This window comes from Trichoderma camerunense, assembly GCF_050948025.1.
Source record: "Trichoderma camerunense strain CBS 138272 chromosome Unknown V8C40scaffold_16, whole genome shotgun sequence".
Lineage (NCBI taxonomy): Eukaryota > Fungi > Ascomycota > Sordariomycetes > Hypocreales > Hypocreaceae > Trichoderma > Trichoderma camerunense.
In genome coordinates this window covers 662,943-684,680 of record NW_028145354.1, presented here as the reverse complement: position 1 = coordinate 684,680, position 21,738 = coordinate 662,943, and the positions used below count along the sequence as shown (strand labels likewise).

General features: G+C 49.6%; 9 protein-coding genes across 9 annotated transcripts; 5 read left to right on the top strand and 4 right to left on the bottom strand.

Moving 5' to 3' along the window:
• Window positions 1-94: 94 nt before the first annotated feature.
• On the bottom strand, window positions 95-859 carry V8C40DRAFT_70831 (uncharacterized protein). The gene is made up of 2 exons (XM_083223334.1): window positions 260-859; window positions 95-157 (listed from the first exon to the last, which is right to left on the bottom strand). Exons 1-2 carry the CDS (start codon window positions 683-685, stop codon window positions 140-142), a joined length of 444 nt encoding a protein of 147 aa, XP_083070246.1. The 5' UTR covers window positions 686-859; the 3' UTR covers window positions 95-139.
• V8C40DRAFT_252691 (Mpv17/PMP22 family protein) lies at window positions 679-2,604 on the top strand. The gene is made up of 4 exons (XM_083217449.1): window positions 679-1,103; window positions 1,255-1,345; window positions 1,427-1,971; window positions 2,032-2,604. Exons 1-4 carry the CDS (start codon window positions 1,035-1,037, stop codon window positions 2,095-2,097), a joined length of 771 nt encoding a protein of 256 aa, XP_083070245.1. The 5' UTR covers window positions 679-1,034; the 3' UTR covers window positions 2,098-2,604.
• A 523-nt stretch (window positions 2,605-3,127) lies between these two features.
• V8C40DRAFT_268779 (phosphoglycerate kinase) lies at window positions 3,128-4,681 on the top strand (the record flags this gene model as incomplete). Its single annotated transcript, XM_083219994.1, has 3 exons — window positions 3,128-3,193; window positions 3,422-3,842; window positions 3,915-4,681. 3 exons carry the CDS (start codon window positions 3,128-3,130, stop codon window positions 4,679-4,681), a joined length of 1,254 nt encoding a protein of 417 aa, XP_083070244.1.
• A 173-nt stretch (window positions 4,682-4,854) lies between these two features.
• On the bottom strand, window positions 4,855-6,074 carry V8C40DRAFT_252682 (proteasome regulatory particle lid subunit SEM1). Its single transcript, XM_083217448.1, has 2 exons — window positions 5,702-6,074; window positions 4,855-5,559 (listed from the first exon to the last, which is right to left on the bottom strand). Exons 1-2 carry the CDS (start codon window positions 5,829-5,831, stop codon window positions 5,363-5,365), a joined length of 327 nt encoding a protein of 108 aa, XP_083070243.1. The 5' UTR covers window positions 5,832-6,074; the 3' UTR covers window positions 4,855-5,362.
• Window positions 6,075-7,517: 1,443 nt separating this feature from the next.
• V8C40DRAFT_276723 (outer membrane protein Iml2/Tetratricopeptide repeat protein 39) lies at window positions 7,518-9,738 on the top strand (the record flags this gene model as incomplete). Its single annotated transcript, XM_083220880.1, has 2 exons — window positions 7,518-9,403; window positions 9,468-9,738. 2 exons carry the CDS (start codon window positions 7,518-7,520, stop codon window positions 9,736-9,738), a joined length of 2,157 nt encoding a protein of 718 aa, XP_083070242.1.
• On the bottom strand, window positions 9,447-11,362 carry V8C40DRAFT_281527 (uncharacterized protein; the record flags this gene model as incomplete). Its single annotated transcript, XM_083221628.1, has 2 exons — window positions 9,447-11,012; window positions 11,256-11,362. 2 exons carry the CDS (start codon window positions 11,360-11,362, stop codon window positions 10,022-10,024), a joined length of 1,098 nt encoding a protein of 365 aa, XP_083070241.1. The 3' UTR covers window positions 9,447-10,021.
• Window positions 11,363-12,267: 905 nt separating this feature from the next.
• V8C40DRAFT_268775 (uncharacterized protein) lies at window positions 12,268-13,978 on the top strand (the record flags this gene model as incomplete). Its single annotated transcript, XM_083219993.1, has 6 exons — window positions 12,268-12,393; window positions 12,464-12,604; window positions 12,656-12,749; window positions 12,808-13,171; window positions 13,304-13,498; window positions 13,552-13,978. 6 exons carry the CDS (start codon window positions 12,268-12,270, stop codon window positions 13,976-13,978), a joined length of 1,347 nt encoding a protein of 448 aa, XP_083070240.1.
• Window positions 13,979-14,243: 265 nt separating this feature from the next.
• On the bottom strand, window positions 14,244-17,582 carry V8C40DRAFT_276721 (uncharacterized protein; the record flags this gene model as incomplete). Its single annotated transcript, XM_083220879.1, has 8 exons — window positions 14,244-14,956; window positions 15,014-15,244; window positions 15,992-16,237; window positions 16,301-16,408; window positions 16,457-16,816; window positions 16,894-17,046; window positions 17,141-17,277; window positions 17,410-17,582. The coding sequence occupies 8 exons, from the start codon at window positions 17,580-17,582 to the stop codon at window positions 14,244-14,246; spliced, it is 2,121 nt and encodes a 706-aa protein (XP_083070239.1).
• A 1,183-nt stretch (window positions 17,583-18,765) lies between these two features.
• On the top strand, window positions 18,766-21,573 carry V8C40DRAFT_252671 (uncharacterized protein). The gene is made up of 3 exons (XM_083217447.1): window positions 18,766-18,955; window positions 19,021-20,918; window positions 20,968-21,573. The coding sequence occupies exons 1-3, from the start codon at window positions 18,868-18,870 to the stop codon at window positions 21,310-21,312; spliced, it is 2,331 nt and encodes a 776-aa protein (XP_083070238.1). The 5' UTR covers window positions 18,766-18,867; the 3' UTR covers window positions 21,313-21,573.
• The last annotated feature ends 165 nt before the right edge of the window (window positions 21,574-21,738 follow it).

The following is a 21,738-nucleotide window of genomic DNA, read 5'->3' as shown; positions in this document are numbered from 1 at the left end:
CAGGGATAGAAATTCGAGAACCAAGGGGCGATCAAAGAAATCAACTTGATTGAGGTCTCTATAGACCTAATGCACTACGGTTGCAGCGATTGCAGAGGGCAGAAATGATGCATACATATGTAGTTACTATTACTGAGCTTCAACAGCTGTAATACATCTACAGTATAAAATATCAAATAAATGTCAGATGAGACTTGAAGTTTAATGAACAGACAACACAGCATTGACAGCCTCTGGGCAAGGGAAATACGAGGCTTACTAGGACAGATTGGCGCCGATCTGCAGATCTCCGCATCTTGGGTTTCAAAAGAGACACATAAGCATAAGCATACGCAATCAGTGACCGAATGTGCACCCAATTCGTGTATCGGTGAATGATGAGGGGATACTGCAGAGTATAATAGTTGCTTTTCTTGAACCCAAGGGATATAAAACCTCCGTAGAGATACCTGAGTCGTAGCAGAGGTAGAATGAATGGTACATTAATGGAATCGCCATTAGCTCCAATACACTGGGCTAAAGAGTCGTTGGTACGGGAATAGCAGAGGCAGTGGTGCCTTTTCGCCTTGTACCGAGTACTGTGCGGCTCTTGTACTACGACGACAAGCCCATGACGAACGTGGGGAAGAGGCACGAGACACCGAGAACAGAACAGCCACTCCCTCGGACCCTCCATCCTTTTCATCCTTTTTTTTCCCTTTCGTCTTTTCTTTTTTCCACACTCTCAACCCAACTGACCTTTTCCTCCGGCTCAGCAGATTTGACGACAGACAGCAGCCCGCAGTAGCCGCTGTCTCTTTTCTTACAGCGACCAAAAGCCCACTGAAAATAATCCCGCTCTACCGCTACCGGGCCATCAGCGCAGGCGGATCTCCAGTCCCCCAGCAGTGCAGCCCGCTCGGAGGTTTTCTGTTGGCGCAAACCGGGCCTGGTGTCGTCATCGAGCCAACTCCAGATCCACTTGGCAACATTGCGATAAAGCGACTCTCCTCTGCGTGAGCGTTCCTTGATTGATCTCCCTTTTTTCTGGCATCATGACCTGGGAACTCAACCGCCGACGGTTTGTCCGTGCCGTCAACAGCAAATTCATCTATGGACGTTTGGTACGTGCGCGCAGGCGGAACATGTTTTACCCTCGAACCCCATCCATCCATCCCTTGTGCTACCTACTTGCCATCCACTCAATCAACATACATCAGTGCATATATCTGCTTGGTTAATCATTGACTGACTGACTTTCGCAATCACTAACAGCCTCTACTCCACACCATCATCCTCCTCATCGAAATGGCCCTCGTTGCCCGGCTGACGGCGCGATTCAATTCGTACTACAATGAACGACCACGTACGTCCCCACGATCCATCACCCCGCGAGTACATCAACATCAACATCCCCAATGCAGCGGCTGACCAATTGCACGCATAGTCTTGACCATGATGGTCACCAATTCGATCCTTGGTGGCATCGCCGATACCGTCGCGCAAACCATCACCTCTGTGCGTGAGCGAGCGCTTAGAAAGCCAGGCGGAGTCACCAAGGACGATACTTTCGCTGTTGAGATCCACGAGCTGGACGAAAAGAATCCCTTCTACGACCACGAACTTATTCCCGATTCCAAGAGTCTGCCTCCGCCATTCGACTTTGAACGACTTACGCGGTTCATGGCTTACGGGTTTTGCATGGCTCCTGTGCAGTTTAGATGGTTCAAGCTGCTTGAAAGGCTCTTCCCCATCACCAAGGGAAGCGCATTTGTGCCGGCCATGAAGCGAGTCGCCTTTGATCAACTCATCTTTGCGCCATTCGGTGTGGGCGTCTTTTTCACGGCCATGACCATTGCTGAGGGGGGCGGCCGCCGTGCGGTTACCCATAAGCTGAGAGACATGTACATCCCTACGCTCAAGGCCAATTACGTCGTGTGGCCTGCGGTGCAGGTTATCAACTTTCGCTTGATGCCGGTGCAATTCCAACTGGTGAGTGGCCACTTGCACATATTATTCTGATGGTGAATGGAAACTAATGCAGGGTGTTAGCCGTTTGTGTCGACTGTTGGTATTGCGTGGACCGCCTATCTCTCCTTAACTAATGCATCCGATTGAAGCGAGACCGACAAGAGACGTACCACTAAGCCACTGCAACGCAACATTCGTGATATACGAACATCATTTTAGGGTCGTATGTTGAGAAAAAGGGGGATAGTATGGGGAAACATGTTAACTCAAGAGGCCGACTTGAAGTCCTTGAACCCGGATTTGGCATCATTGGACGGAAACAGATGGAAGGATTGCTCAAGAGCAAGGTTACAATGAAATTTAGGATGGGCTTTTATGCTGTACCCGAGAGGCAGCATGCAAGGCACCGGCGTTTGGAGTTCCAACCATATCTTTTGGTTATATCATGTTGCAGTCATGTTGGAAACGCGATGGCTCGGGAAGTGTTGGCTCAATCGTTTTGTACAACAGCTGAGAATACGAAGCCAGATATGCAATGATATACATTATACACGGATTTGCATTTTGGCCACCAGCAGCTCAGTGCCCCTTGATGTACACCTTGATGGATGGCGTAACTCTAGCATATGAATATACCGCATTTGGGACACTGAATCTACGAATGTAAGTAAACTGACATTAGTATGAGGACCTGCTGCCGGTCATGATTGAGCTCGATGAAGTGATAATATGGCCTGATGGAAAAGCAATTTTGCAGCACATCAATTGAGTGCGCATATGCAGGTGATAATGGCGGCACGTTTGCGCGTGATTTTTGCCGTCGAATGAAGCTCACGTCACTCTGGCGTGGTCGAGCTGGAAGCGTTTGGTGGATGGATTGGAAGCGCTGAACACAGAGGCTGGATGGTGCTGAGATCCATTGGATAGGTGCTCAAGGCCCCCCCACCACAGCTCCCTGTAAACTGATCAATCGATTGCTGTAATCTATTGCTCTCGGAACCCCACCTCCCCCTCCATCTGCCTATCGCAGCTTGATTGCTTGTGCGTGCTTTTTCTTTTTCTTTAGCATCTCTGCCGGATTGATTGCCTGAGCAAACTTTCTTTCCCTTTCTTCTTCACCACGATTTCCCTAGCAGCGCGACTCTTGTTTCGCTCTACTCGCCAATTTCCTTCCAAAATGTCTCTCTCCAGCAAGCTGTCCATCACTGACGTCGACGTCAAGGGCAAGAGGGTCCTGATCCGGGTGAGTCCGAATTGCCCCGCCATTGATTGCATGGAGGGGTTTTGCTGCACCCGATTGAAGGGGAGCTGCTATTGCTAGCATGGGCGTCAAAGCTCTGCTAGAGGGGAGAAAGCCGTTGGAGATGCTGCAATTGTCATGGATGAATCTGGGCAAATGACAGAAGATGCTGGAATACATGAAGCTCTGATCTGTACTTGACTAACACGCTGCGTTGCTGCAATTCCACAGGTCGACTTCAACGTCCCCCTCGACGAGAACAAGAAGATCACCAACAACCAGCGCATTGTCGGTGCTATTCCTACCATCAAGCACGCTCTCGACAATGGCGCCAAGTCCGTCATCCTGATGTCCCACCTTGGACGCCCCAATGGTGCCGTCAACGCCAAGTACTCCCTCCAGCCCGTTGTTCCCGAGCTCGAGCGCCTCCTGGGCAAGTCCGTCACCTTTGCCCCTGACTGCGTCGGCCCCGAGGTCGAGGCCATCGTCAACGGTGCCGACAACGGAGCCGTCATCCTGCTGGAGAACCTCCGATTCCACATTGAGGAGGAGGGCAGCGCCAAGGACAAGGAGGGCAACAAGACCAAGGCTGACAAGGCCAAGGTTGAGGAGTTCCGCAAGGGCCTGACCGCTCTGGGTGACATCTACGTCAGTAAGTACACACTGTTCAACATGATGGTGATCTATGGCTTTTGACATGTGGCTAATCTCACACGATCACTAGACGATGCTTTCGGCACTGCCCACCGTGCTCACTCTTCCATGGTTGGCGTTGACCTGCCCCAGAAGGCCGCCGGTTTCCTCATGAAGAAGGAGCTCGACTACTTTGCCAAGGCTCTCGAGTCCCCCCAGCGACCTTTCCTCGCCATCCTCGGCGGTGCCAAGGTCTCTGACAAGATCCAGCTCATCGACAACCTCCTTGACAAGGTCAACACCCTCGTCATCTGCGGTGGCATGGCCTTCACCTTCAAGAAGGTCCTCAACAACGTCCCCATCGGCACTTCCCTCTTCGACGAGGCTGGCGCCAAGACCGTTCCCCAGCTGGTCGAGAAGGCCAAGGCCAAGAACGTCAAGCTGGTCCTGCCCGTCGACTACATCACTGCCGACAAGTTCGACAAGGATGCCAACACTGGCACCGCCACTGACGAGTCTGGTATCCCCGACGGCTGGATGGGCCTTGACTGCGGCGAGGAGTCCATCAAGCTGTACAAGGAGGCCATCGCCGAGGCCAAGACCATCCTGTGGAACGGCCCTGCCGGTGTCTTTGAGTTTGAGAAGTTCGCCAAGGGTACCAAGGCGACTCTCGATGCTGCTGTCGAGGGCTGCAAGAACGGCAAGATTGTCATCATCGGTGGTGGTGATACCGCCACTGTTGCTGCCAAGTACGGCGTTGAGGACCAGCTGAGCCACGTTTCCACCGGTGGTGGTGCCAGCTTGGAGCTGTTGGAGGGCAAGGAGCTCCCCGGTGTTACTGCTCTGTCTAGTAAGTAAATGACATACACTATTATTGGATTAAAAGCGCGAGGAACAAGTTGATGACGGGAGGGAATTGGCATCAAAAGGTCGGACCGGAGCATCCCGTCTCTAACGAAGAAAAATCATATATACCAGAGTGGCCTCGAGGAAAATAAAACATCGTTAATAGCATGCAAAGAGCTTTTTCCATCTGAAACATCGTGACTGGATGCAAATACAGGCGTAATTCACGTTTGTTAGAGCAAGTGAGCCACATAGAATGGACCGAGTAATGTCTTTTTTTTTGTTCTTTGGATTAGAAGACCCAATCTATATGCCTAGCGTTCCATATATGCCCATGACGCGATTTGGTTCGCCCGATCGATGTCCTCGTACGTCTACCGCTTCTCGGTTTCACCTCCGCTTGGCCGCCTCAACCTTTTTCAGCTCTTCCCTATGAAAAGAAACACGTCAGGATCCGTGTGCCCATAAGGAGTATAACGAGAAAACAAAGAAGGTGGCAAGTATAAAAAAAGGAAAAAGAAGAAAAGAAAACAAGACATTATATGTATCAACATGTATGTATATGTATCCATCTCAAACAAAACATTAAGCGGGCATAAGCCCATGATGATTGTACCAGGTAACAGCAAATAGAGCAGCGGTGACAAAACAGACAACGGCGAGAAAAAGGAGAAAGGAAAAAGCAATCAACGCTCAACGAAAGCGGCGACGGGGACGAAAGTCGAGCGACAGCGCTGTGAGAAGCAAGGTAGAAACTAGGAGAGAGCCAACCACCCACTTGAGCTGATTCGAAAAGTCATCGCTTGTGTCGTCGTCGTCCCAGCTCTCCTCCCACAGGTGCTTGGTTTCGCCGTTGCGCTGGGCGGCTTCGGTTTGGTCGGCGGGCCAGTCTGTTTGGATAGAAAAGATGGTTTGATTAGATTGTATTTCTTTTTATGATTATTGATTGATGCGGTTGCTGCTTTGTCATTGTGGGAGAGAGTGGCTGGGAGGGAAAGGGAGAGGAAGAGGGATGGATGGGTTAGTAAGTACCGTCGATGGGAAAGTCTTCGAATTCGTCGTCCTCGCCTAGGGCAAGGTGCTTCTGTTCGGGCTTCTGCTGCTCGTTTGAGGTGGACTGTTCAGGCTCGGCGACCTTGGGCTCTGTGGTGGTTGATGCCATGGTGGGAGGGTGATGATGCGGCGAGCTCTCAGCCTAGCGCTGGGATGGGAGATGCGCTTGAGAGAGGGGGGGATGGTGATGCTTGACCGTGAAGGGGTGGACAAGCTGGAGATGACGAAGACGGTGATGATGCGAGCTTCGAGTGTATTGACGCGGCACACGAGGCGGAGGGACGATGGTCGGGTCGCGGTGTTTGTTGTTGCAAGGATTGGCAATGGCTCAGCTTGGTGATGTCGACTTGCGTGACGAATAGCTGCGGTTTCCTAGGAGAAGCAGCCCAGCCATATGGAGCCTTGTCTTGTTCCAGTAAGAGTAAGGCGGCCCGGTGCGGAAGAACGCTGCGTCCGGGGGGGCATTCGATTGATAGCGCCTGAATGAGCTGGTCCATGTCTTCTATGAGCTGGTCCCTGCACTGCAAAGCCGTCCGTCCACTGTCCAATTGGCGCCAGGCTTGCCAGGGAGTGCCGGAGGTGCCTGAGCGCTTACCGTTTTTGCCCTTTTCGGGGCGACAGGCGCCAGCGGACTTTGTACAGCGCCATCGTGGGGCGGCTTAGGGGTCTGATTTGAGCAGAGAACAAGATACACAGCAGATGCAGTTGAGTGGCAATTTTTCCCATTGGGTCGAAACGAAAGGGGAACAAGTTGATCTTTTTTGTTTGCTACTTGTTACGGACGCAGCGGTAAATGCCTTTTTTTCCATTGTTTAATTAATCCTTCAATTCTTTTCGTCGTAAGCGGGCAACGTCATGTAATAAGTGCGGTGCGGTCGAGCACTCCGGATTCCGTGCCCGAAACCCAAGTACGCAAATTGAAGCCCATGTATACAGTGGTAAAAAACAAAATTAGCCTCGCAGTTTGTAGGCTTCGTCCGGACATCAATGACATCGGCCATCTGGGCTTAACGGACTAGTCCGCGTTTGCTCCGAAATGCCGCAAAGAAACGCGGCAAGTTCTCGGCCTGAGGGCTTTACCGACCGCGGAGGGACAGGAATTGATGGAGTTACATGGAAGAGAGATAGGTAATAAAGCACCGAATTCTGGAATGAGGCAAATCGATTAAATACCTGGGACCTGCACCGAGTAAGCCCTGCGGACCCTTGGATTATTTTCGGGGTCTCCACGGCTGGAAACTTGAATCCTTTACCTTTAAACTCTGGTTTTAATCTCTCTTCTTTTCTTTCTCACGTGTGAACTGCTTTTTGTTCCTTCTTCTTCAGCGTCTTGAAATAGAATAGAGGCATTCTTCTTTTCGAGTCTCTTTCTCACTGTCCATTGGGCATTGCTCTATGGAACATTGGCCAGCAAATCGAAAGCGAACTGACTGAACTTGGGTCTGGCGAGGGGGTGCTTGCATGGCATAAGCGTCGTTTTTTTTTCCTATTATTTTTTTCGGCGTCTTTATGCGGGCTTGTTAGTCGACGCAATTGTACCCTATCACCTGTCACTCGCTCTCTCGTGGCCTTCGTTACCGAGTATTTAGCTGAGCCACCATCCCTACATATTGGAAGGGTACCCGACAGAGCAGGCCAGGCGGGAAGATTTGCCTACGAATCCTTGCTGTGCGAATCTCAGCACTCAGCCTCACTCTCTCTTATCTGATATTCATACGGTCCTATCTCTCTTCTTCCGGCTGTCTCACCGCTACCGTCATCCTCACACTAACATCACCACGAATCCATTGCCGCCATGAGTCGTCTGGGTGGGTGGTTTCGCTCAGGCGGAAACTCCAAAAATGGCTCCGACACAAGCCTGTCGCCCATCGACAGCATCGCCAAGGAAAAGGAGAATCTGGTGGAGGCGATGAATTGGGTCGAGCTCATCATGAACGACGACATCGACGGCGCCTGGGAAAAGCTGCAGCTGGGCGACTCCGCCTTCCACGAGATGGGCTCCTCGGTGGCCTTTTTTATGCGGTCCGTCCTGGGCTTTGAGAAGCAGGTCATGACCGAGGCGACGGCGAGGCTCAACGAGTGCGAGAATCGGGCCTGGGCCGATCTCAAGCGGGCGCAGAAGCACGGGGCTGCTTACAATAGCAGTCAGCTCTATCCGCCGGGCACCGAGTACGAACTGATTATTGCTGAGACGCAGCTGATGGGGGCCGTTGTTGGAGTGCTGCACGAGAGCTTGGTGGAGGCCATGAGGAGTTTTTATAAGCTGCGAAAGGCGTTTCTGACATTGGATGCCATTGTGGCGTCTGAGGCAAAGATCTTTGGCAAGGCGGCTACCCCGGGCTCGTCGCGGATGTCATTGGAAAGGAGCAGCTCGACTTCGACTTCGACTGGCGATGCATCCTCGACGGAATCGTCTGCGAGCACGCTTAGCAGTAGTTACCTTGAAGCTTCCATGGACAGCAGCAGGAGCCCGTCTGGACAGCAGACTCCCAGCGATCAGGCTGACACTGATTCAACGGCCCAGCAGCTGGAAAAGCTCAACCTTGGCAAGCTGGAGGATACGTCCAAGCTGAGTCTGCGATCCAAAGACTCTGATGTGAGCTCGGACGTGGAGCTGGACAACCCCGTTGACAAGTTTATCCATTCTGGAGCCAACATGTGCTTTGGAGTTCTCCTGCTCATCCTTAGTCTCATCCCTCCGGCATTTTCACGCATCCTCTCCATTGTTGGGTTCCACGGAGATCGTTCACGAGCCGTCAAGATGCTGTGGAAGTCAGCGGCCCATTCCAACATCAATGGTGCCGTTGCGGGCATGATGTTGCTGGCGTACTACAATGGCCTGCTGGGAGCTGCAGATATTTTGCCAGCCCAGCAAGATTACGATGCTGATGCCGAGGCCGTTGGGCCACCCATCGAAAAGTGCGAGAAGCTTCTTGCGGACATGAGAGCACGATATCCCGACTCACGATTATGGCGAGTGGACGAGGCGAGAATGCTTGCCAACGAACGCAAGCTTACGGAAGCGCTGGACCTGCTCAAGACGGGCAAGGAGTCAAAGATGAAGCAGGTTGCCGCCCTGAACAACTTTGAGCTGTCACTCAACTGCATGTTTTCTTACGACTGGGAGTTGATGCGTAGTTCATTCCTGAAATGTCTCGAGGTGAACGATTGGAGCCCTTCAATGTACTATTACATGGCCGGCTGTGCATCTTTGGAACTGTACCGAAATGCCGTCCACTCCGGTGACAAGGACGAGGCTAGGCGACAGAAGAACAAGACCGAGGAATACTACCGCAAGGCCCCGACCGTAATTGGCAAGAAGCGATTGATGGCACGCCAACTTCCCCTGGAAACGTTTTTGCAGCGCAAGATTCAGAAGTGGGAGGACCGGGCCAAGGCTCTGGGCATTGACTTGGCTGATGCTATCGGCTCTAGCCCGACGCTCGAGATGTGCTACGTATGGAACGGACAGAAGCGCATGGGCACGGAGCAGTTGGAGAAGGGACTGGACTATCTGGAATGGGAGAGGTGCACGGCAAGCAAGGAGGATGTCGCCAAGATTCAGGCTGAAAAGGACGAAATGGCTGTCTGGGCTGTGAGTAGGGCATCATTGCTGCGAGGCGCGGAGAAGCTGGATGAGGCGAGGACACTGCTGAATGAGAAGGTTGTTGACCTCGATCGGTAAGTTGAGCTCTCTCATATATTTATGGCGAAAGGAAGAAAATACTAACAATGGTGGATACAGATCTGTTTTCAAAGGCGCGTCCAAAGACGACTACGTCCTGCCCGCAGCTATTTACGAACTAGGCGCCATTGCTTGGGCAGAATGCTGCAATCCTCCCGAAGGCGAGGAGAAGGAAATCCTGGAATACAGACGAAAGAAGATGCTGGAGTGCGAGGAGCAAATCAACAAGGTCAAAGTGTGGGAGGCGTACACCCTGGATGCCAGGATTGGCATGAGGGCGACGAGCGGATTGGAGACGCTGGCTTGGTTCAAGAAGAAGTATGGCTGGTGAAGACTGGGAAATAAATATTGGGTAGGGATTACATGGGTTGGATAAATCTGGATAAATGGACTTTTCTAGATGAGGTGATACTTTTTTTTCTCTATTCTTATCACCTGGGATGGTTGTTGGGAAATGCATACACATACGGACGGCTATCATTGGCGTTTTTATGTCGAGAAGTGAGTGTTATAGACTTACTTTAGAGGAACAAATGTTCAAGAGGAGGACAATTTAATGTAAAGGCTAAGAGGCTGCATCGATATATAGCTGGTATTAGACGCGGCGTTTTATGTTATGCTAGGATTACCCAAATCTCTTCGTTGTCCATGACTTGATCTTTGTCTTCCATTTCCTCATCTTCTTCATTAAGATCCTCTGCTTCAACTTCTTTGAGATTCTCTTTGACAATAACGAAGTCATTCAAAGCATCGATATCTTCAGGTATCTGAGATTGTTGATTTGGCGTCAAGTCGAGGTCAGTGTTTTCTCCTAGCGTAGATGACCATTGCTCATAGTTCCCCTCAAGTTTAGCAATAATGAGATGTCTGATCAGCTCGCGCGCCGCTTCTCGTTCCCTTCGCTGGTGGGAAAGAAGCATGCGACCGAGAATTAGACAAGCGTCAATGGCTTCTTTGTAGAACTTGAAGTCCCTATCCCGAAGCTCGGTATTAATAAGTTGATGGAGTAGCTGACGTCGTTTAGCGTTGTCCAGGGCCTCAACCTCATGAGCTAGACTACGTCCTAAGTGAAGCTCTAGAAGGATTTGAGCTAGTGCTACCCACATGGGATAACACAACCCATCGATTTCTTCTTTTATTTCTTGAGTCTGGTTCTCCTCTTCGTTTCCAGTATTCAGACTGAAGCGGATGTAAGGGCTGTGGCGAGAGTGAAGTGTCATCGAGGTAGAAGTTTGAGTAGCGGGAAAACAGATGTCCTCCGCCTTCCAGTTTAGCGGTGTCCATGGTCCATCGAACAGATAGAACAGTGATTTAGCTAGATTGAGACCAAGAAGATACCTGTCACCCAGCGAATAATATTTGCTATTATCCGTGTCGACTCTTGGAAACGTGTGCTTATCCAGTAAGTCGCGGAGGGTGATGTACGCATTGGAACTAGGGAAGGACAAGTCCTGCTGTTCATGCATATAGGAGAAACCCTGGTGGTTAAATACCATCTGGAGGGTATATTGATGGTCGAGATGTGTTGCGAGCATAGAAGAAAGGTTATTGGCTCCGTAGTCTTCTTCCTCGTCAGAGGGCAGTCTAATAACAATTTCTAGGCAGCTACATGTATTGTTTAGAACCGCTGTGGCCGTCCAAAATCTTGGGGTAGAGGTATAAGACGGTGTTTTACTTAATCAACTCTGGAGATCGCTTCTTGCCACTGCTGTGACCTAGAAGGGTAGGAAGACAAAAACAGATCGAAGAAAGGGAGCATATTACCTTATTCCCTCTGAACCCGTGGTTTGCAGCATGATCGCATGGGGGCATCCACTGATTTTTCGTTTTGCGTCCAAGTGCTCGTACAAGTCGACGAGAGCTTGCCCCATTCCATCAGAATCATCAGCACTATTAGTACGGCTCAACCGAATAGTAGCAATATCATCAGATGGGCCTTCATTTTCGTCTTTCATGGTTTCTGATAGTTTTAAGATAGTCGACAGCCTCCCAAAGTAAGTGAACTTGAAACCCTCAGAATGTGTATTACTAAGAGCTTCCTCGCTTCATTCCAACAAATGATATTGGAGTAGTTATATATTCCGTCATCTTTTTTGTCTCTTCGGCTGCCTGATTTGTCTTTGTTCAACTTCTTCTTTGTTCCGCTTCTTGTTCCGCTTCTTGTTCCTTCCTTTGTTCAGTCTCCGGCCGTGTTTCTTTGTTTGTTTGCCGTTTGCTACTTCATGACTGCACCCCCGTTGCCGCTATAAAGCAATTCGTAGGCATGCTGTCCCTGTCTGCTGCCATCCAAAGCGGCGGCTAACGAGGCATGGTAGTCAAGACGTCTGGATTCTTTGTGTCTAGCTCGAGTTTCTCCAAGTAAATCATCTCGTTAATACACAGTGAGTCAATTCACTGAACAGTTAACGAACCAACAAAGGTATATACTGAGACATGAACATACAAATTGTCAGGTGTTTGCGGCAAGGGGAAGAGTGCAATAGTCAAGGCTGAGGCCTGCGCGGTCACTATCACGGACCACGTAGCTAGGGTTACACAAAGGACTGTATTTATGTCTGACCTCCCTGGAACAAAGGGCCAGCGGCTTCCTTTTCATATCTCTGTTCAGTCTCCTCAGCCACTTAGCTCGCTAGCTGAAAATTTAGACGCCCCTATCAGGGTTCAAAGAAGAAGTGAACTCTTCATTTGTGACCTGCCTCTGACACAAAGAAAGCCAAACGTTCATCATTGCTCTCTCAACATAAACCCATTCTCTTTGGTATAGTATATATTCATGGAACATTCTCCTTACCAGCATGCCGTTGAAAGTGCTCATCACGTATCAATTTGCAACGGAAGCTTGACATAAACCCCACCTGCAATGGAAAGCCAAGCATACGTAAATCCTCTATCCCGTCGTTTAGAATCTCTGTCTATAGCTGCCGACCAAAATGATTCAGTCTCTCACGACCATACCAAGGTGCCTCCCAGCATGAGGGCAGATAAAGTACGTCCGAGTCAAAAGTCACCTTTGCATGCCAGTGTATCAATTTTGAAATTTATTGATTTATCTACAGCGTCTGGAAAAGGATATTGACGCTGGTACACAACTAATAGGGGACATCATTGAAGAATGCGCCACCCTGCTTGAACAACTCCCCCACCAGCCCGACAATCAGCTCACAGAACTTGTCTCCATACGCGAGTGGCAGTTTTACGTGTGTGACTTTTACGTATGGTGGACTGCTTTACATTAATCCGCTGGCAAGAGCGCCAGACTAGACATTAAATGGAAGCTGGAGCCTGATATCCGAGACCTCGCGATGCCACTACTGGATATTCTCCGAAACGACTTGCGTCAACGTAATTCTCCAATAGCACGTTTTATTTAAATCACATTTTAATCTAACTAAAATCGCAGTTATAGAACTTAAATCAAGAAGCTTGATTTCACAGCATAACCCTCTCTCACACGGGAGTAGCAATACCAACTCGAACGATGATTCTCGATTGTCTCTTTCGGATGCAGCCAGGGGTGCTATGGAGGGCATCATGGGATCCGTCGACAAGCTACGACGCCTCACTACCGAAATTAGATATCGTTTAAGTCCCGAGCAGAAAATCCTCGACTTTGCAGAGAAGCTCCCGAGGGATGATTTCGAAGACAGGACCCGGGTGATCTTAGAACAAAATTTCCCAAAAGCCGAAGAGAGGCTGATTACGAAACTGGTTAAAAGCATTGCATTTCGCTGTCATCATATATTGTACCAGCGCCATCATCAGAGGTATGTCCGACACCTAAGTGCAACTGAAGGGAAACCGGCGAAGCAACAGAGCCCCCAGAATCACAGTCCGCATGATCATCAAGATGTTTTAGATACTGAGCTAGGATTGAGTACTAATCGGATGTTCTTTAGGACATATCGGATTGATGGAGAAGATGACGGATGCAAACAACCAGCCCCAACTTTCTTTGTAGTTGAATCCCTATGGCTCGACGAGTTTGGGTACCCTATTCCTCCAAAGGCAGACCCTTGTTCCATGTTTGCCATGTGTCAGATCTGCCTTCAAGAGCTGCAGGTTGAGGGCAATGAAGATCCAATGTGGTGGAAGTAAGTGCAAGCGAACCAAACGCCACGGAAGCCTAGCTAACTAATTACCACAGAAAACATGTTGAAAGCGACATGGAACACTACACTTGCCTCTCTAGTGATTGCGAAAAGTCGCTATGCTACTTCAAAAGTTTCGATTCTTGGCTGGAGCATATGAACCAGGAGCACCTGGCCAGAGACACGGACATATGTCCGCTATGTGAAGAGTCCATCAATGACTCGGAATCGGTCATCCAGCAATCTAAGGTAGAAAATGATGACGCTCACAAAAAAGTCCGTCAGCGGTCCGACGGCCAGCAATCCATATTGGGGACTCTACAGAATGATGAGAACGATGAGAAGCGCTCTGATACCAACACCAACAGCTCCATAGGACCAAACGGAATTGATCTACGGATGGCCGCTCACATCGCTGACCACTTGAAGAGCGTATCACTCTTATGCCTTGACGGTCTAGAACCTAGGCCTAAATGGCGATGATTCTGCTGATGTATCCTGATACAGGGGAGCTCATTACAGTAATGTTGATTTATTCATGCTTTAATATTACATGTTTAATTATTTCTTTTCAATTTTGACGTACCTAGATGAAAAGCCCTTTATACATTTCTGTGCAAATACTTGGATAGACAACTCGCCAGCTATTATCACAAATAGAACTTCATCATGGCATTTTTGCTAACATTCATAACGCATAATGGTATCAATAGTATTAATAATTAGACAGTAGAACCCAATTAATTGATCAATTTCCCTTTACCGCCCTCTTTCTCCCGCTTCTTCGCGTCTTCATTCCTTCTCTAAAGCTTCCCAACCCCTCTTGTACTGCTCCAGCCCCTTCATTGAGCTTTTTCGAAGACCGTTCCTTCACGTGGTGTTTCTCCGCTTCATTCTTCACATCTTGTAGCACATCCCTGCCTCGACTCGTCCCATTGATCCAGTCCAACATTCCCCACGAACCATAATTCGACGTTCCCTTTCCTGCGTAGTGGATGGCTGTGCGCTGCACAATGCCGCCCATGATGATTCCTGGGACAATCGTGTATCCGGACATGGCGAGCGTTTCTTCGGCGGTGCAGATTGTGAACACGAAGAAGTAGGTGAGAATATGAGGGCGTATGATGAGTGCTGGGAGAAACAGCGGGATGAAGCGGTAGAAGAGCAGTGGCGCGGGATGGTCGGCGAGGAGACGCAAGCTGAATGGTGCACCGGCCTTTGCGTGAGCGTAATTTTTATGGCGCTGGGAGAGCCAGCGATATGATTTCCCGTGCAGGATGAAGCGGTGGATGGTGTAGAGGAGAGTTTCGCGGGCGGAGAGTAGGATGAGAACGTGTTTGAAGATTTGCCATGGGAGGGGGAGGGTCGTGGTTGTTTTGAAGACGGGATGGTTGAGGAAGAGGATGAATGCGAAGCTTATCACAGTTTCGGTAGCGGTGAGGATGGCGAGGTTTAAGAGGACTAGGCCGATGAGTTTGGAGAGTGATTTGGCGTCGCGGGGAGGAAGGGCGGAGCGACCGCCGTGTTTGATGCCTTCTGCGAGGCTGGGGAGAGAGACATCGAAGAAGAGGGTGGCGAGAGACGGTATTAGGAAAAAGACTATTCGGATGGCGAGGATGCCCACCATGTGGACGACGATTGGGGGTTGAGAGAGGACGAGGGTCGACCAGGTCATGTAGAAGAAGAGGAGGTTGAGCGAGGTCGACCAGGAGGTGAGGGCCGGGCCGAGGAGGTAGGAGAATATCGGCACTGAGAGAAGGAGATCCATGTTGTATTTGGAAATTTGATTTGATCTCTAGAGTGACTCTGGATAGACAATACGGCGATGCTTGGGTGTTGCTTGGCGAGAAGTTGCAGATTCCATGTGTCGCGAGTGGCAAAAGCGGTAAAGAGATGAGAATGTCGCAAATGCAGGTACAGCAGAGTTTAAAACAGAAATGGCCAATGCGGCGAAGAGACGGGGATCATGATTACGGAAGAATTCCTCTTGGTACGGATTTTAGAACAAATCTTGTTTTCGTCACTCCTCTTTTGAGTGAGAGAGAGCTGCATTGGGGGGGAGGCTTTCGATAAGTGGCATTTAGCTTGGTGATGGCTTGGTGTTGCTGCGATGACGTCGGTGAGCGCGATCGACGAAAACAGGCTAGCCAATGACGACGATGGGGAATCATGACATGTGATGGTGGGTAAAGCCAAAATTGGTGCGTTGATTGGGGGTTTTGTCTAGATTCATTTATTCATTTCATTCGTTACATTCTTAGTGGAATACAGAAATAATAAAATAAAATTGCTGCCATTGTCCAACGTATAAATCGCAAGGTCGTTGACAGGGGATTGATTGGCGTGTATTATGACCGATGTAAGTGTGGGATTATGATGGCAATGATTAGGCTTCAAGAGATTAGAAAGTAGATGTCCTTGTAATCCGTACATGGGAGCAATCTGGCTCCTGGTCATTGTCGCTGTTGCCGTTGCCTTCCAAGAGCGGTGGTGAACCTCTTTCTCCACCCATAGCTCCCACATGTATACCAGTCTGGGATGCATTATCTCTGTAACGGGAGGAAGCATTTGATGCAGAAGACCCGTGAGAGCTGTCGTGTTCACCACAATCATGTGAGCTTATATTCTCATGATTCGTATTGGGGTAATCCTCCTGACTGGCAACATCTCTATCCCTGGCGAGGAGAATGTAAAGCGATCCGAGGGCGGCCAAACCAGTTCCAACAAGAGTTGACCATTGACCTTGCAGGGTTAGCATCCACCTGTATTTAAAGGCCATAAGATAAGTAGCATTGGGATACTAACCGATGGCCGCCAGAGGCTCGGCTTGGTAATTGACTGGGTTGCTGAAGAAGTTGATCTCGCCGACAATAATAATAGCAACTGCAGCACACCCAGACACGGGGACCGCAGCTGCGGAAAGGAAAATATGGATCATGAGATTCACATCGTTCATGGTGCCTTTGGTTGCGCCGTTGGTGCCCAAGATTGGCTTATTGGTCTCATAGCTCTTGGCCCGGACGTTAAAACGTTCCGTCATAACCACCATCCATATGACTGTGTGGATGCAACACCCGGCTGCTACGAGTGTCGCCGCGCCGAATGTGAGCGTTCTAGGAGCAGGAACGACGTAAATGTTGTTTGCTGACCCGATTCGAATGGGGGAGAACGGTCCATCATTTTCGGAGCAAACCAGCTCGCATGTTGTGTTCTCGCCGTAAGGGAATCGGTTGGGAATGCTAGAAATGGAGTTGCCTTGATCATCATCATGACAGGGAAAAGTTTGGGCTCGGAAGAATTCGATGGCCAGACAAACAAGTCCTATTATGTAGGGAACCAAAATCAGTCATTGGTTGTCATCAGGTAGAATATAATCGCCAAACTGCAATAATGCATACCAGTGAGAACCAGGCCTGCCCACATAAACATTATACGGCGACCTATATAAGTGGAATACTCATGCGACTTGGAGAGCTTGATCATGAGTGGAACAACTAGGGTACCAATTGCGCACATCTGAAAGGCACCATATACGTCCATGTCGACAGCCTCTAGAATGATGGACATAAAAGAAACAAGTTAGCCTGTGCTCTATGTTTGATGATTATACGTATGGAAAGATTAGAATGAGTATCTATCTCTTACTGTCGCGATGTAAGGCTGCCAAGACGATGCCATGAACTGCAGCTGAAGCTGACAGAGGCAATGCAGTAGACAAGGCAGCACTCTTGATCCAGTCAAGCTTTCGAGCAAACGCAGCCGTTGCTACAAGCACGTAGAATCTATTGATGAAGAGTTTTAAAAAATTAGAAGCAGAAGCTTGCACTTGGCCAATAGGATTTGAGGTGCTGTTTCGGACTGCTTGGAGGTGATGATATGGCCCAGGTGCTTGTTGCATTGAGCGTCTTACTTACAGGACTCTCGATCCGGCGCCATATGAGCCAGATACTGGCCATGCACATATGACCTTTAGACTGCCATCGACAGAGTTTGTAGTGGTATTTGCCGGTGCAATAGATGTCGGTAGCCCACCGCTCTGAGAGACGACGGCATCACTCAACGAGATGCCCCAAGAAGGAGGCGGCATCAGTCTCTTACGTTTGCCGATGGATTCGACGCAACACCTCTAGGACGAATGCGTAATTGTTGTGTAATAGTTATTAAGCAGGCAAGTGTCTTAGCCAGCTAGCCAACTATCTCTGCAGAAGCTTTACCCGACAGCTGGCGTAAGAGACTCCAGAACCATATGCAAGGGATGAGGTGGTGAGGGGACATATTAAGAGATGGAGATATAATGAGGCTCCTAAAATCCTTCCGCCTCCTTGTTCAGTTGGAAGACCAGCTCCGCACTTGACAATCTGTACGAGGTGATGGAACCCCAAATGCTAGAGGCGGAGCAATGGAAGGATTCCTCCATGTCGATGGTCTCCATCCTGCGGGTAGGCAGAATATGACCTAGCGATGCGAGAGAGTCCTGGGTGAGGGAACACGCCATATTACATCGGATAGAGTTGCCTGCAGTTGTCTGGATGAGGCATAGACAAACACAGCCATGATTGCAAAAGCTGCAGGTTATTTTCCAAGCTGATTGTCTGCGATATTCTCCGATACTTCATCGGTCAACAGTCGTCGCCACCACAGCTGTAGTCTAAAAGATTCGAACCACTGGTTATGTATTCTGCCGTCTGGATGCTCAACCGACACACATACTTGGGAAGAGTAGCGGAAAGATTATCGTCGGAGGGCCGCGCAAATGCCTTCAAAGCCAAGAACCGGGGGCCGGATCGCCCCCATCTTCGGGACATCATATATTGGTGGTTTGGCAGATTAGCTCTGCATCGCTGATGAAAGATTGCGTGGCTGCGTGGCAATCTAGCCGGAACTGATCGACACGCGTAGCCAAGTCCACTTGAAGGGTTGGCATTATGACGCCTGCAAGGCTATTCAAAAGGCAGTGCCAATCTCTCCTCTGGTCAGATGCACGTGAAAAGCTTGTCGCATTAGCCAAGAAGGCCAAGAAACTGCCCCGTGGAGATTGGATGGGTTGATCCAAGAGAGAAGAAGAATAAGAGTCGATCGGTCTCGCTGTGCTTGGAGAAGAAGCAGATTGCGCTTCCAGGTTCTCTTCAGCGCGGTTGGCGGGGCTTGCAAGCCTCCAGGGCTGTATCTGCTCAACTCAGTGCACTGGAACCCCCAAAGAAGGTGCCTGAAGCCACTGGCGGGCCCTACAGCCCCAATCACCTAGAACGGCGGCGGTGAGACTCGATCAATTTTCTTCAGCGTCATCACATCTCAACTCCCCCTGGCGCTCAGCCAAGTTTGAGCCAGCGATACGAAACGTCGTCTGGCTCGGCGATTCTGCCAGCGTCGACATGGCACAGGATGGCGGTGATTCTCTCTCGACAAGTCAAATCAGAGACTGGCGGTCCATCGTCACGTTGATAGTCTTTGTTCTCACAAGTAGGTCGACTCGCCACCAGCTCGGCCTTGACGTTATCGCCAACACATGTTGCTAACTTTGATAGACATCAATGTCCTATTCCCATTTCATATCCCCATACACATCCCTAGAAAACTCTCAGATCTCTTCTTGGATACTCTTGGGGCCCTGAGAATCATTCCAAAGCGCCAGTATCGTTCTCCTCCGCTGGCTGAAGACGACAATGGCAAGATCAAGCCATGGGTGCGACTCAGCTTTCCCATGAATATGGTCACGGCTCCTCTTATTGCGGATTTGTTTCTGTTGGCAATCCTCGCCATTGGACGACAGGAAGTCCACGATGGTACCCTTGGCGCTGACAATATTGCGCCAATCGATGTCATGGCCTTCTTCATCACCCTGGCCTACATCGCCATATCCATCGATGCCTCTGGGCTCATCAGGTACTTGGCATTCAAGGTTCTTCAATGGGGAGGTAGCGCTGGGCATCGGCTCTTCTTCTATCTCTATGCCTTCTTCTTTGCCCTGGGCACTCTCGTTGGCAATGATCCAATCATTTTGTCGGGAACCGCGTTCCTTGCCTACATGACAAGAGTATCAAGAAACATTACTCATCCTAGAGCATGGATCTTTACTCAGTTTGCTATTGCAAACATCGCATCTGCCATTTTGGTTTCTTCCAATCCGACGAACCTGGTTCTTGCTGGGGCCTTCAATATCAAGTTCATTCACTATACTGCCAACATGATTGTCCCTGTTATCGCCACCGTTATTGTTCTCTTTCCTTTCTTACTCTACTTTGTCTTTGCAGATACAAACCTCATTCCACACCAGATCGAGATGCATGAGCTTCCAGAAGAAATCAAGGCCAGGAAGCCTGTCAACCCCAACATCCCACACGCAAGGGGCCATACCGATGCGGATGAGGCCGACCTCGCCAATAACGAGCAAGGGCAGCTGTTGTCATTGGAGGAAATCATGAATCCGTTTCTAGACAAACCTGGAGCGGCATTTGGCACCCTCATCATGGCTGCCACCCTCATCACTGTCCTAACACTCAACGCTACAGGCTCCAAGAGTGGTGCCCATCCGGTGTTTTGGGTTACTCTGCCAGCGGCTTTTGTCATGTTCTGCTGGGACCTTGGCTCAGGATGGTTCCATCGAAAAGAAACGCGTGAGATTGCAAGAAAGGGTAGAGAGGAATTTGAAATTGCACGCGCCGAAAGGATCTTTCGACAAGCCGAAGAAGCGAGACGGGCACCAGTCACTGAGATCGGGCTTCAAGATACTACAGACTGTGAGAAAGACTGCTCCACTCCTAAATTCGACTCTACAGAAGTTCAATTTCAAGGTCTGAACACTGTTGACGGGGTCGACGGGTCTGTTCAAACAGCTCAGAACAAGGGTAGAGGCAACCCCAATTCACTTGTTCATGCCACTGGCCACACCCCGCCCCCGACAGTTCTCTTGACAGAGGATGCTGGCGGTCGTAGTATTGGCACTGCGTCGTCTGCTCATATGGATCCCTCAAGGCTATCACCACATGCAGACATGGATACACAGGAACAACAAAATTCGAAGAGCGAAATCAGTTCGCTGGAGGAAAAGAGCACTCTAAACCAGCCCGGCACAAGTTCCCCAGTTGAAGGACTTTTCGTGTCAACGTTGGAAGAAGATGTGGAGAAAAGCCGTCAAAAGTCGCTGGCATCTATTCAACGGCCCCGCGGACCAGCTACTTTGATGTCTCTGGGTCAAGATGCGCTTAGATGGTGCCAGGAGACATTTCCCACGGCCACTACGGTCGCTCTCCACTTACCATTCGCGCTTGTCCCCTTCGCTTTTTGCATGTTTGTCCTTGTTCAAGGGCTCGTTACAAAGGGCTGGGTGCCAGTTTTTGCTCATGGATGGGACCACTGGGTCAATAGAACAGGGACAGTTGGCGCCATAGGAGGCATGGGCTTTCTCTCTGTTGTCCTGTGCAACGTACGTATATGCTATCATGTGATTCAAGCTTGAGCTAACAACCTTTCAGTTCGCGGGAACCAATATCGGCACTACCATATTACTTTGCCGAGTTGTCCAGCAATGGCAAGAGATTCATCAAAGAAGCGGTATCCCCATCAGCGACCGAACATTCTGGGCAACGGTCTACAGCATGGCCATTGGCGTCAACTATGGAGCGTTCAGCTCTGCGTTCAGTGCTTCGCTTGCCGGTCTCCTTTGGCGCGACATCCTCGCCAGAAAACACATTCACGTGGGAAGCATGGAATTTTTCCGCGTGAATATCCCCATCATTTTGATCACCATGATCGTGGGATGCACTGTTCTTGTAGGCGAAGTGTACATTATACGGAAAGAAACGCCTTACGAAATGTGAATGCACTCGTGGTTTAGATAGTATTCTCCTCCTGTTCATCATCTTTTTGGGAATCTTCTTTCTATATTTCTCTTGCCGTTCTTTCATCTTGGCGATTGCAATAAATGATGAAGGGAGTTATCCGTATCTAGATAGAAGTTGGAAAGGCGTTGGTGCAACGATTTAATGGGAGTATGAAGCATATGAATGGCCATAAAAGTGTATATTATCAGCCCAGGTATGAAGAATTTTGTTTGTTTTGTATATTTCTTTAGATGAATACATGGATTAGTACTTATATATCCCCATTGGCGTTTTGATCTTCACCCCGGACATTGACCATTGTGATGTACGTACATGCCCCGTATGTCACGAAGTGGTTAATAGTGAATGCGCAACAAACAGACTTCAATCCACATCTAGAAGAGCAAACGGAACAGGCTGTTG

Coding starts and splice junctions, on each gene's coding strand:
- V8C40DRAFT_70831 (XM_083223334.1), bottom strand. CDS start 685: ATGAAAAGGATGGAGGGTCCGAGGGAGTGGCTGTTCTGTTCTCGGTGT.
- V8C40DRAFT_252691 (XM_083217449.1), top strand. CDS start 1,035: ATGACCTGGGAACTCAACCGCCGACGGTTTGTCCGTGCCGTCAACAGC. Junction 1,104..1,254: donor AATTCATCTATGGACGTTTG/GTACGTGCGCGC, acceptor AATCACTAACAG/CCTCTACTCCACACCATCAT. Junction 1,972..2,031: donor TGCCGGTGCAATTCCAACTG/GTGAGTGGCCAC, acceptor GCAGGGTGTTAG/CCGTTTGTGTCGACTGTTGG.
- V8C40DRAFT_252682 (XM_083217448.1), bottom strand. CDS start 5,831: ATGGCATCAACCACCACAGAGCCCAAGGTCGCCGAGCCTGAACAGTCC. Junction 5,560..5,701: donor CGAAGACTTTCCCATCGACG/GTACTTACTAAC, acceptor CTATCCAAACAG/ACTGGCCCGCCGACCAAACC.
- V8C40DRAFT_252671 (XM_083217447.1), top strand. CDS start 18,868: ATGGCACAGGATGGCGGTGATTCTCTCTCGACAAGTCAAATCAGAGAC. Junction 18,956..19,020: donor GATAGTCTTTGTTCTCACAA/GTAGGTCGACTC, acceptor TAACTTTGATAG/ACATCAATGTCCTATTCCCA. Junction 20,919..20,967: donor TCTCTGTTGTCCTGTGCAAC/GTACGTATATGC, acceptor ACAACCTTTCAG/TTCGCGGGAACCAATATCGG.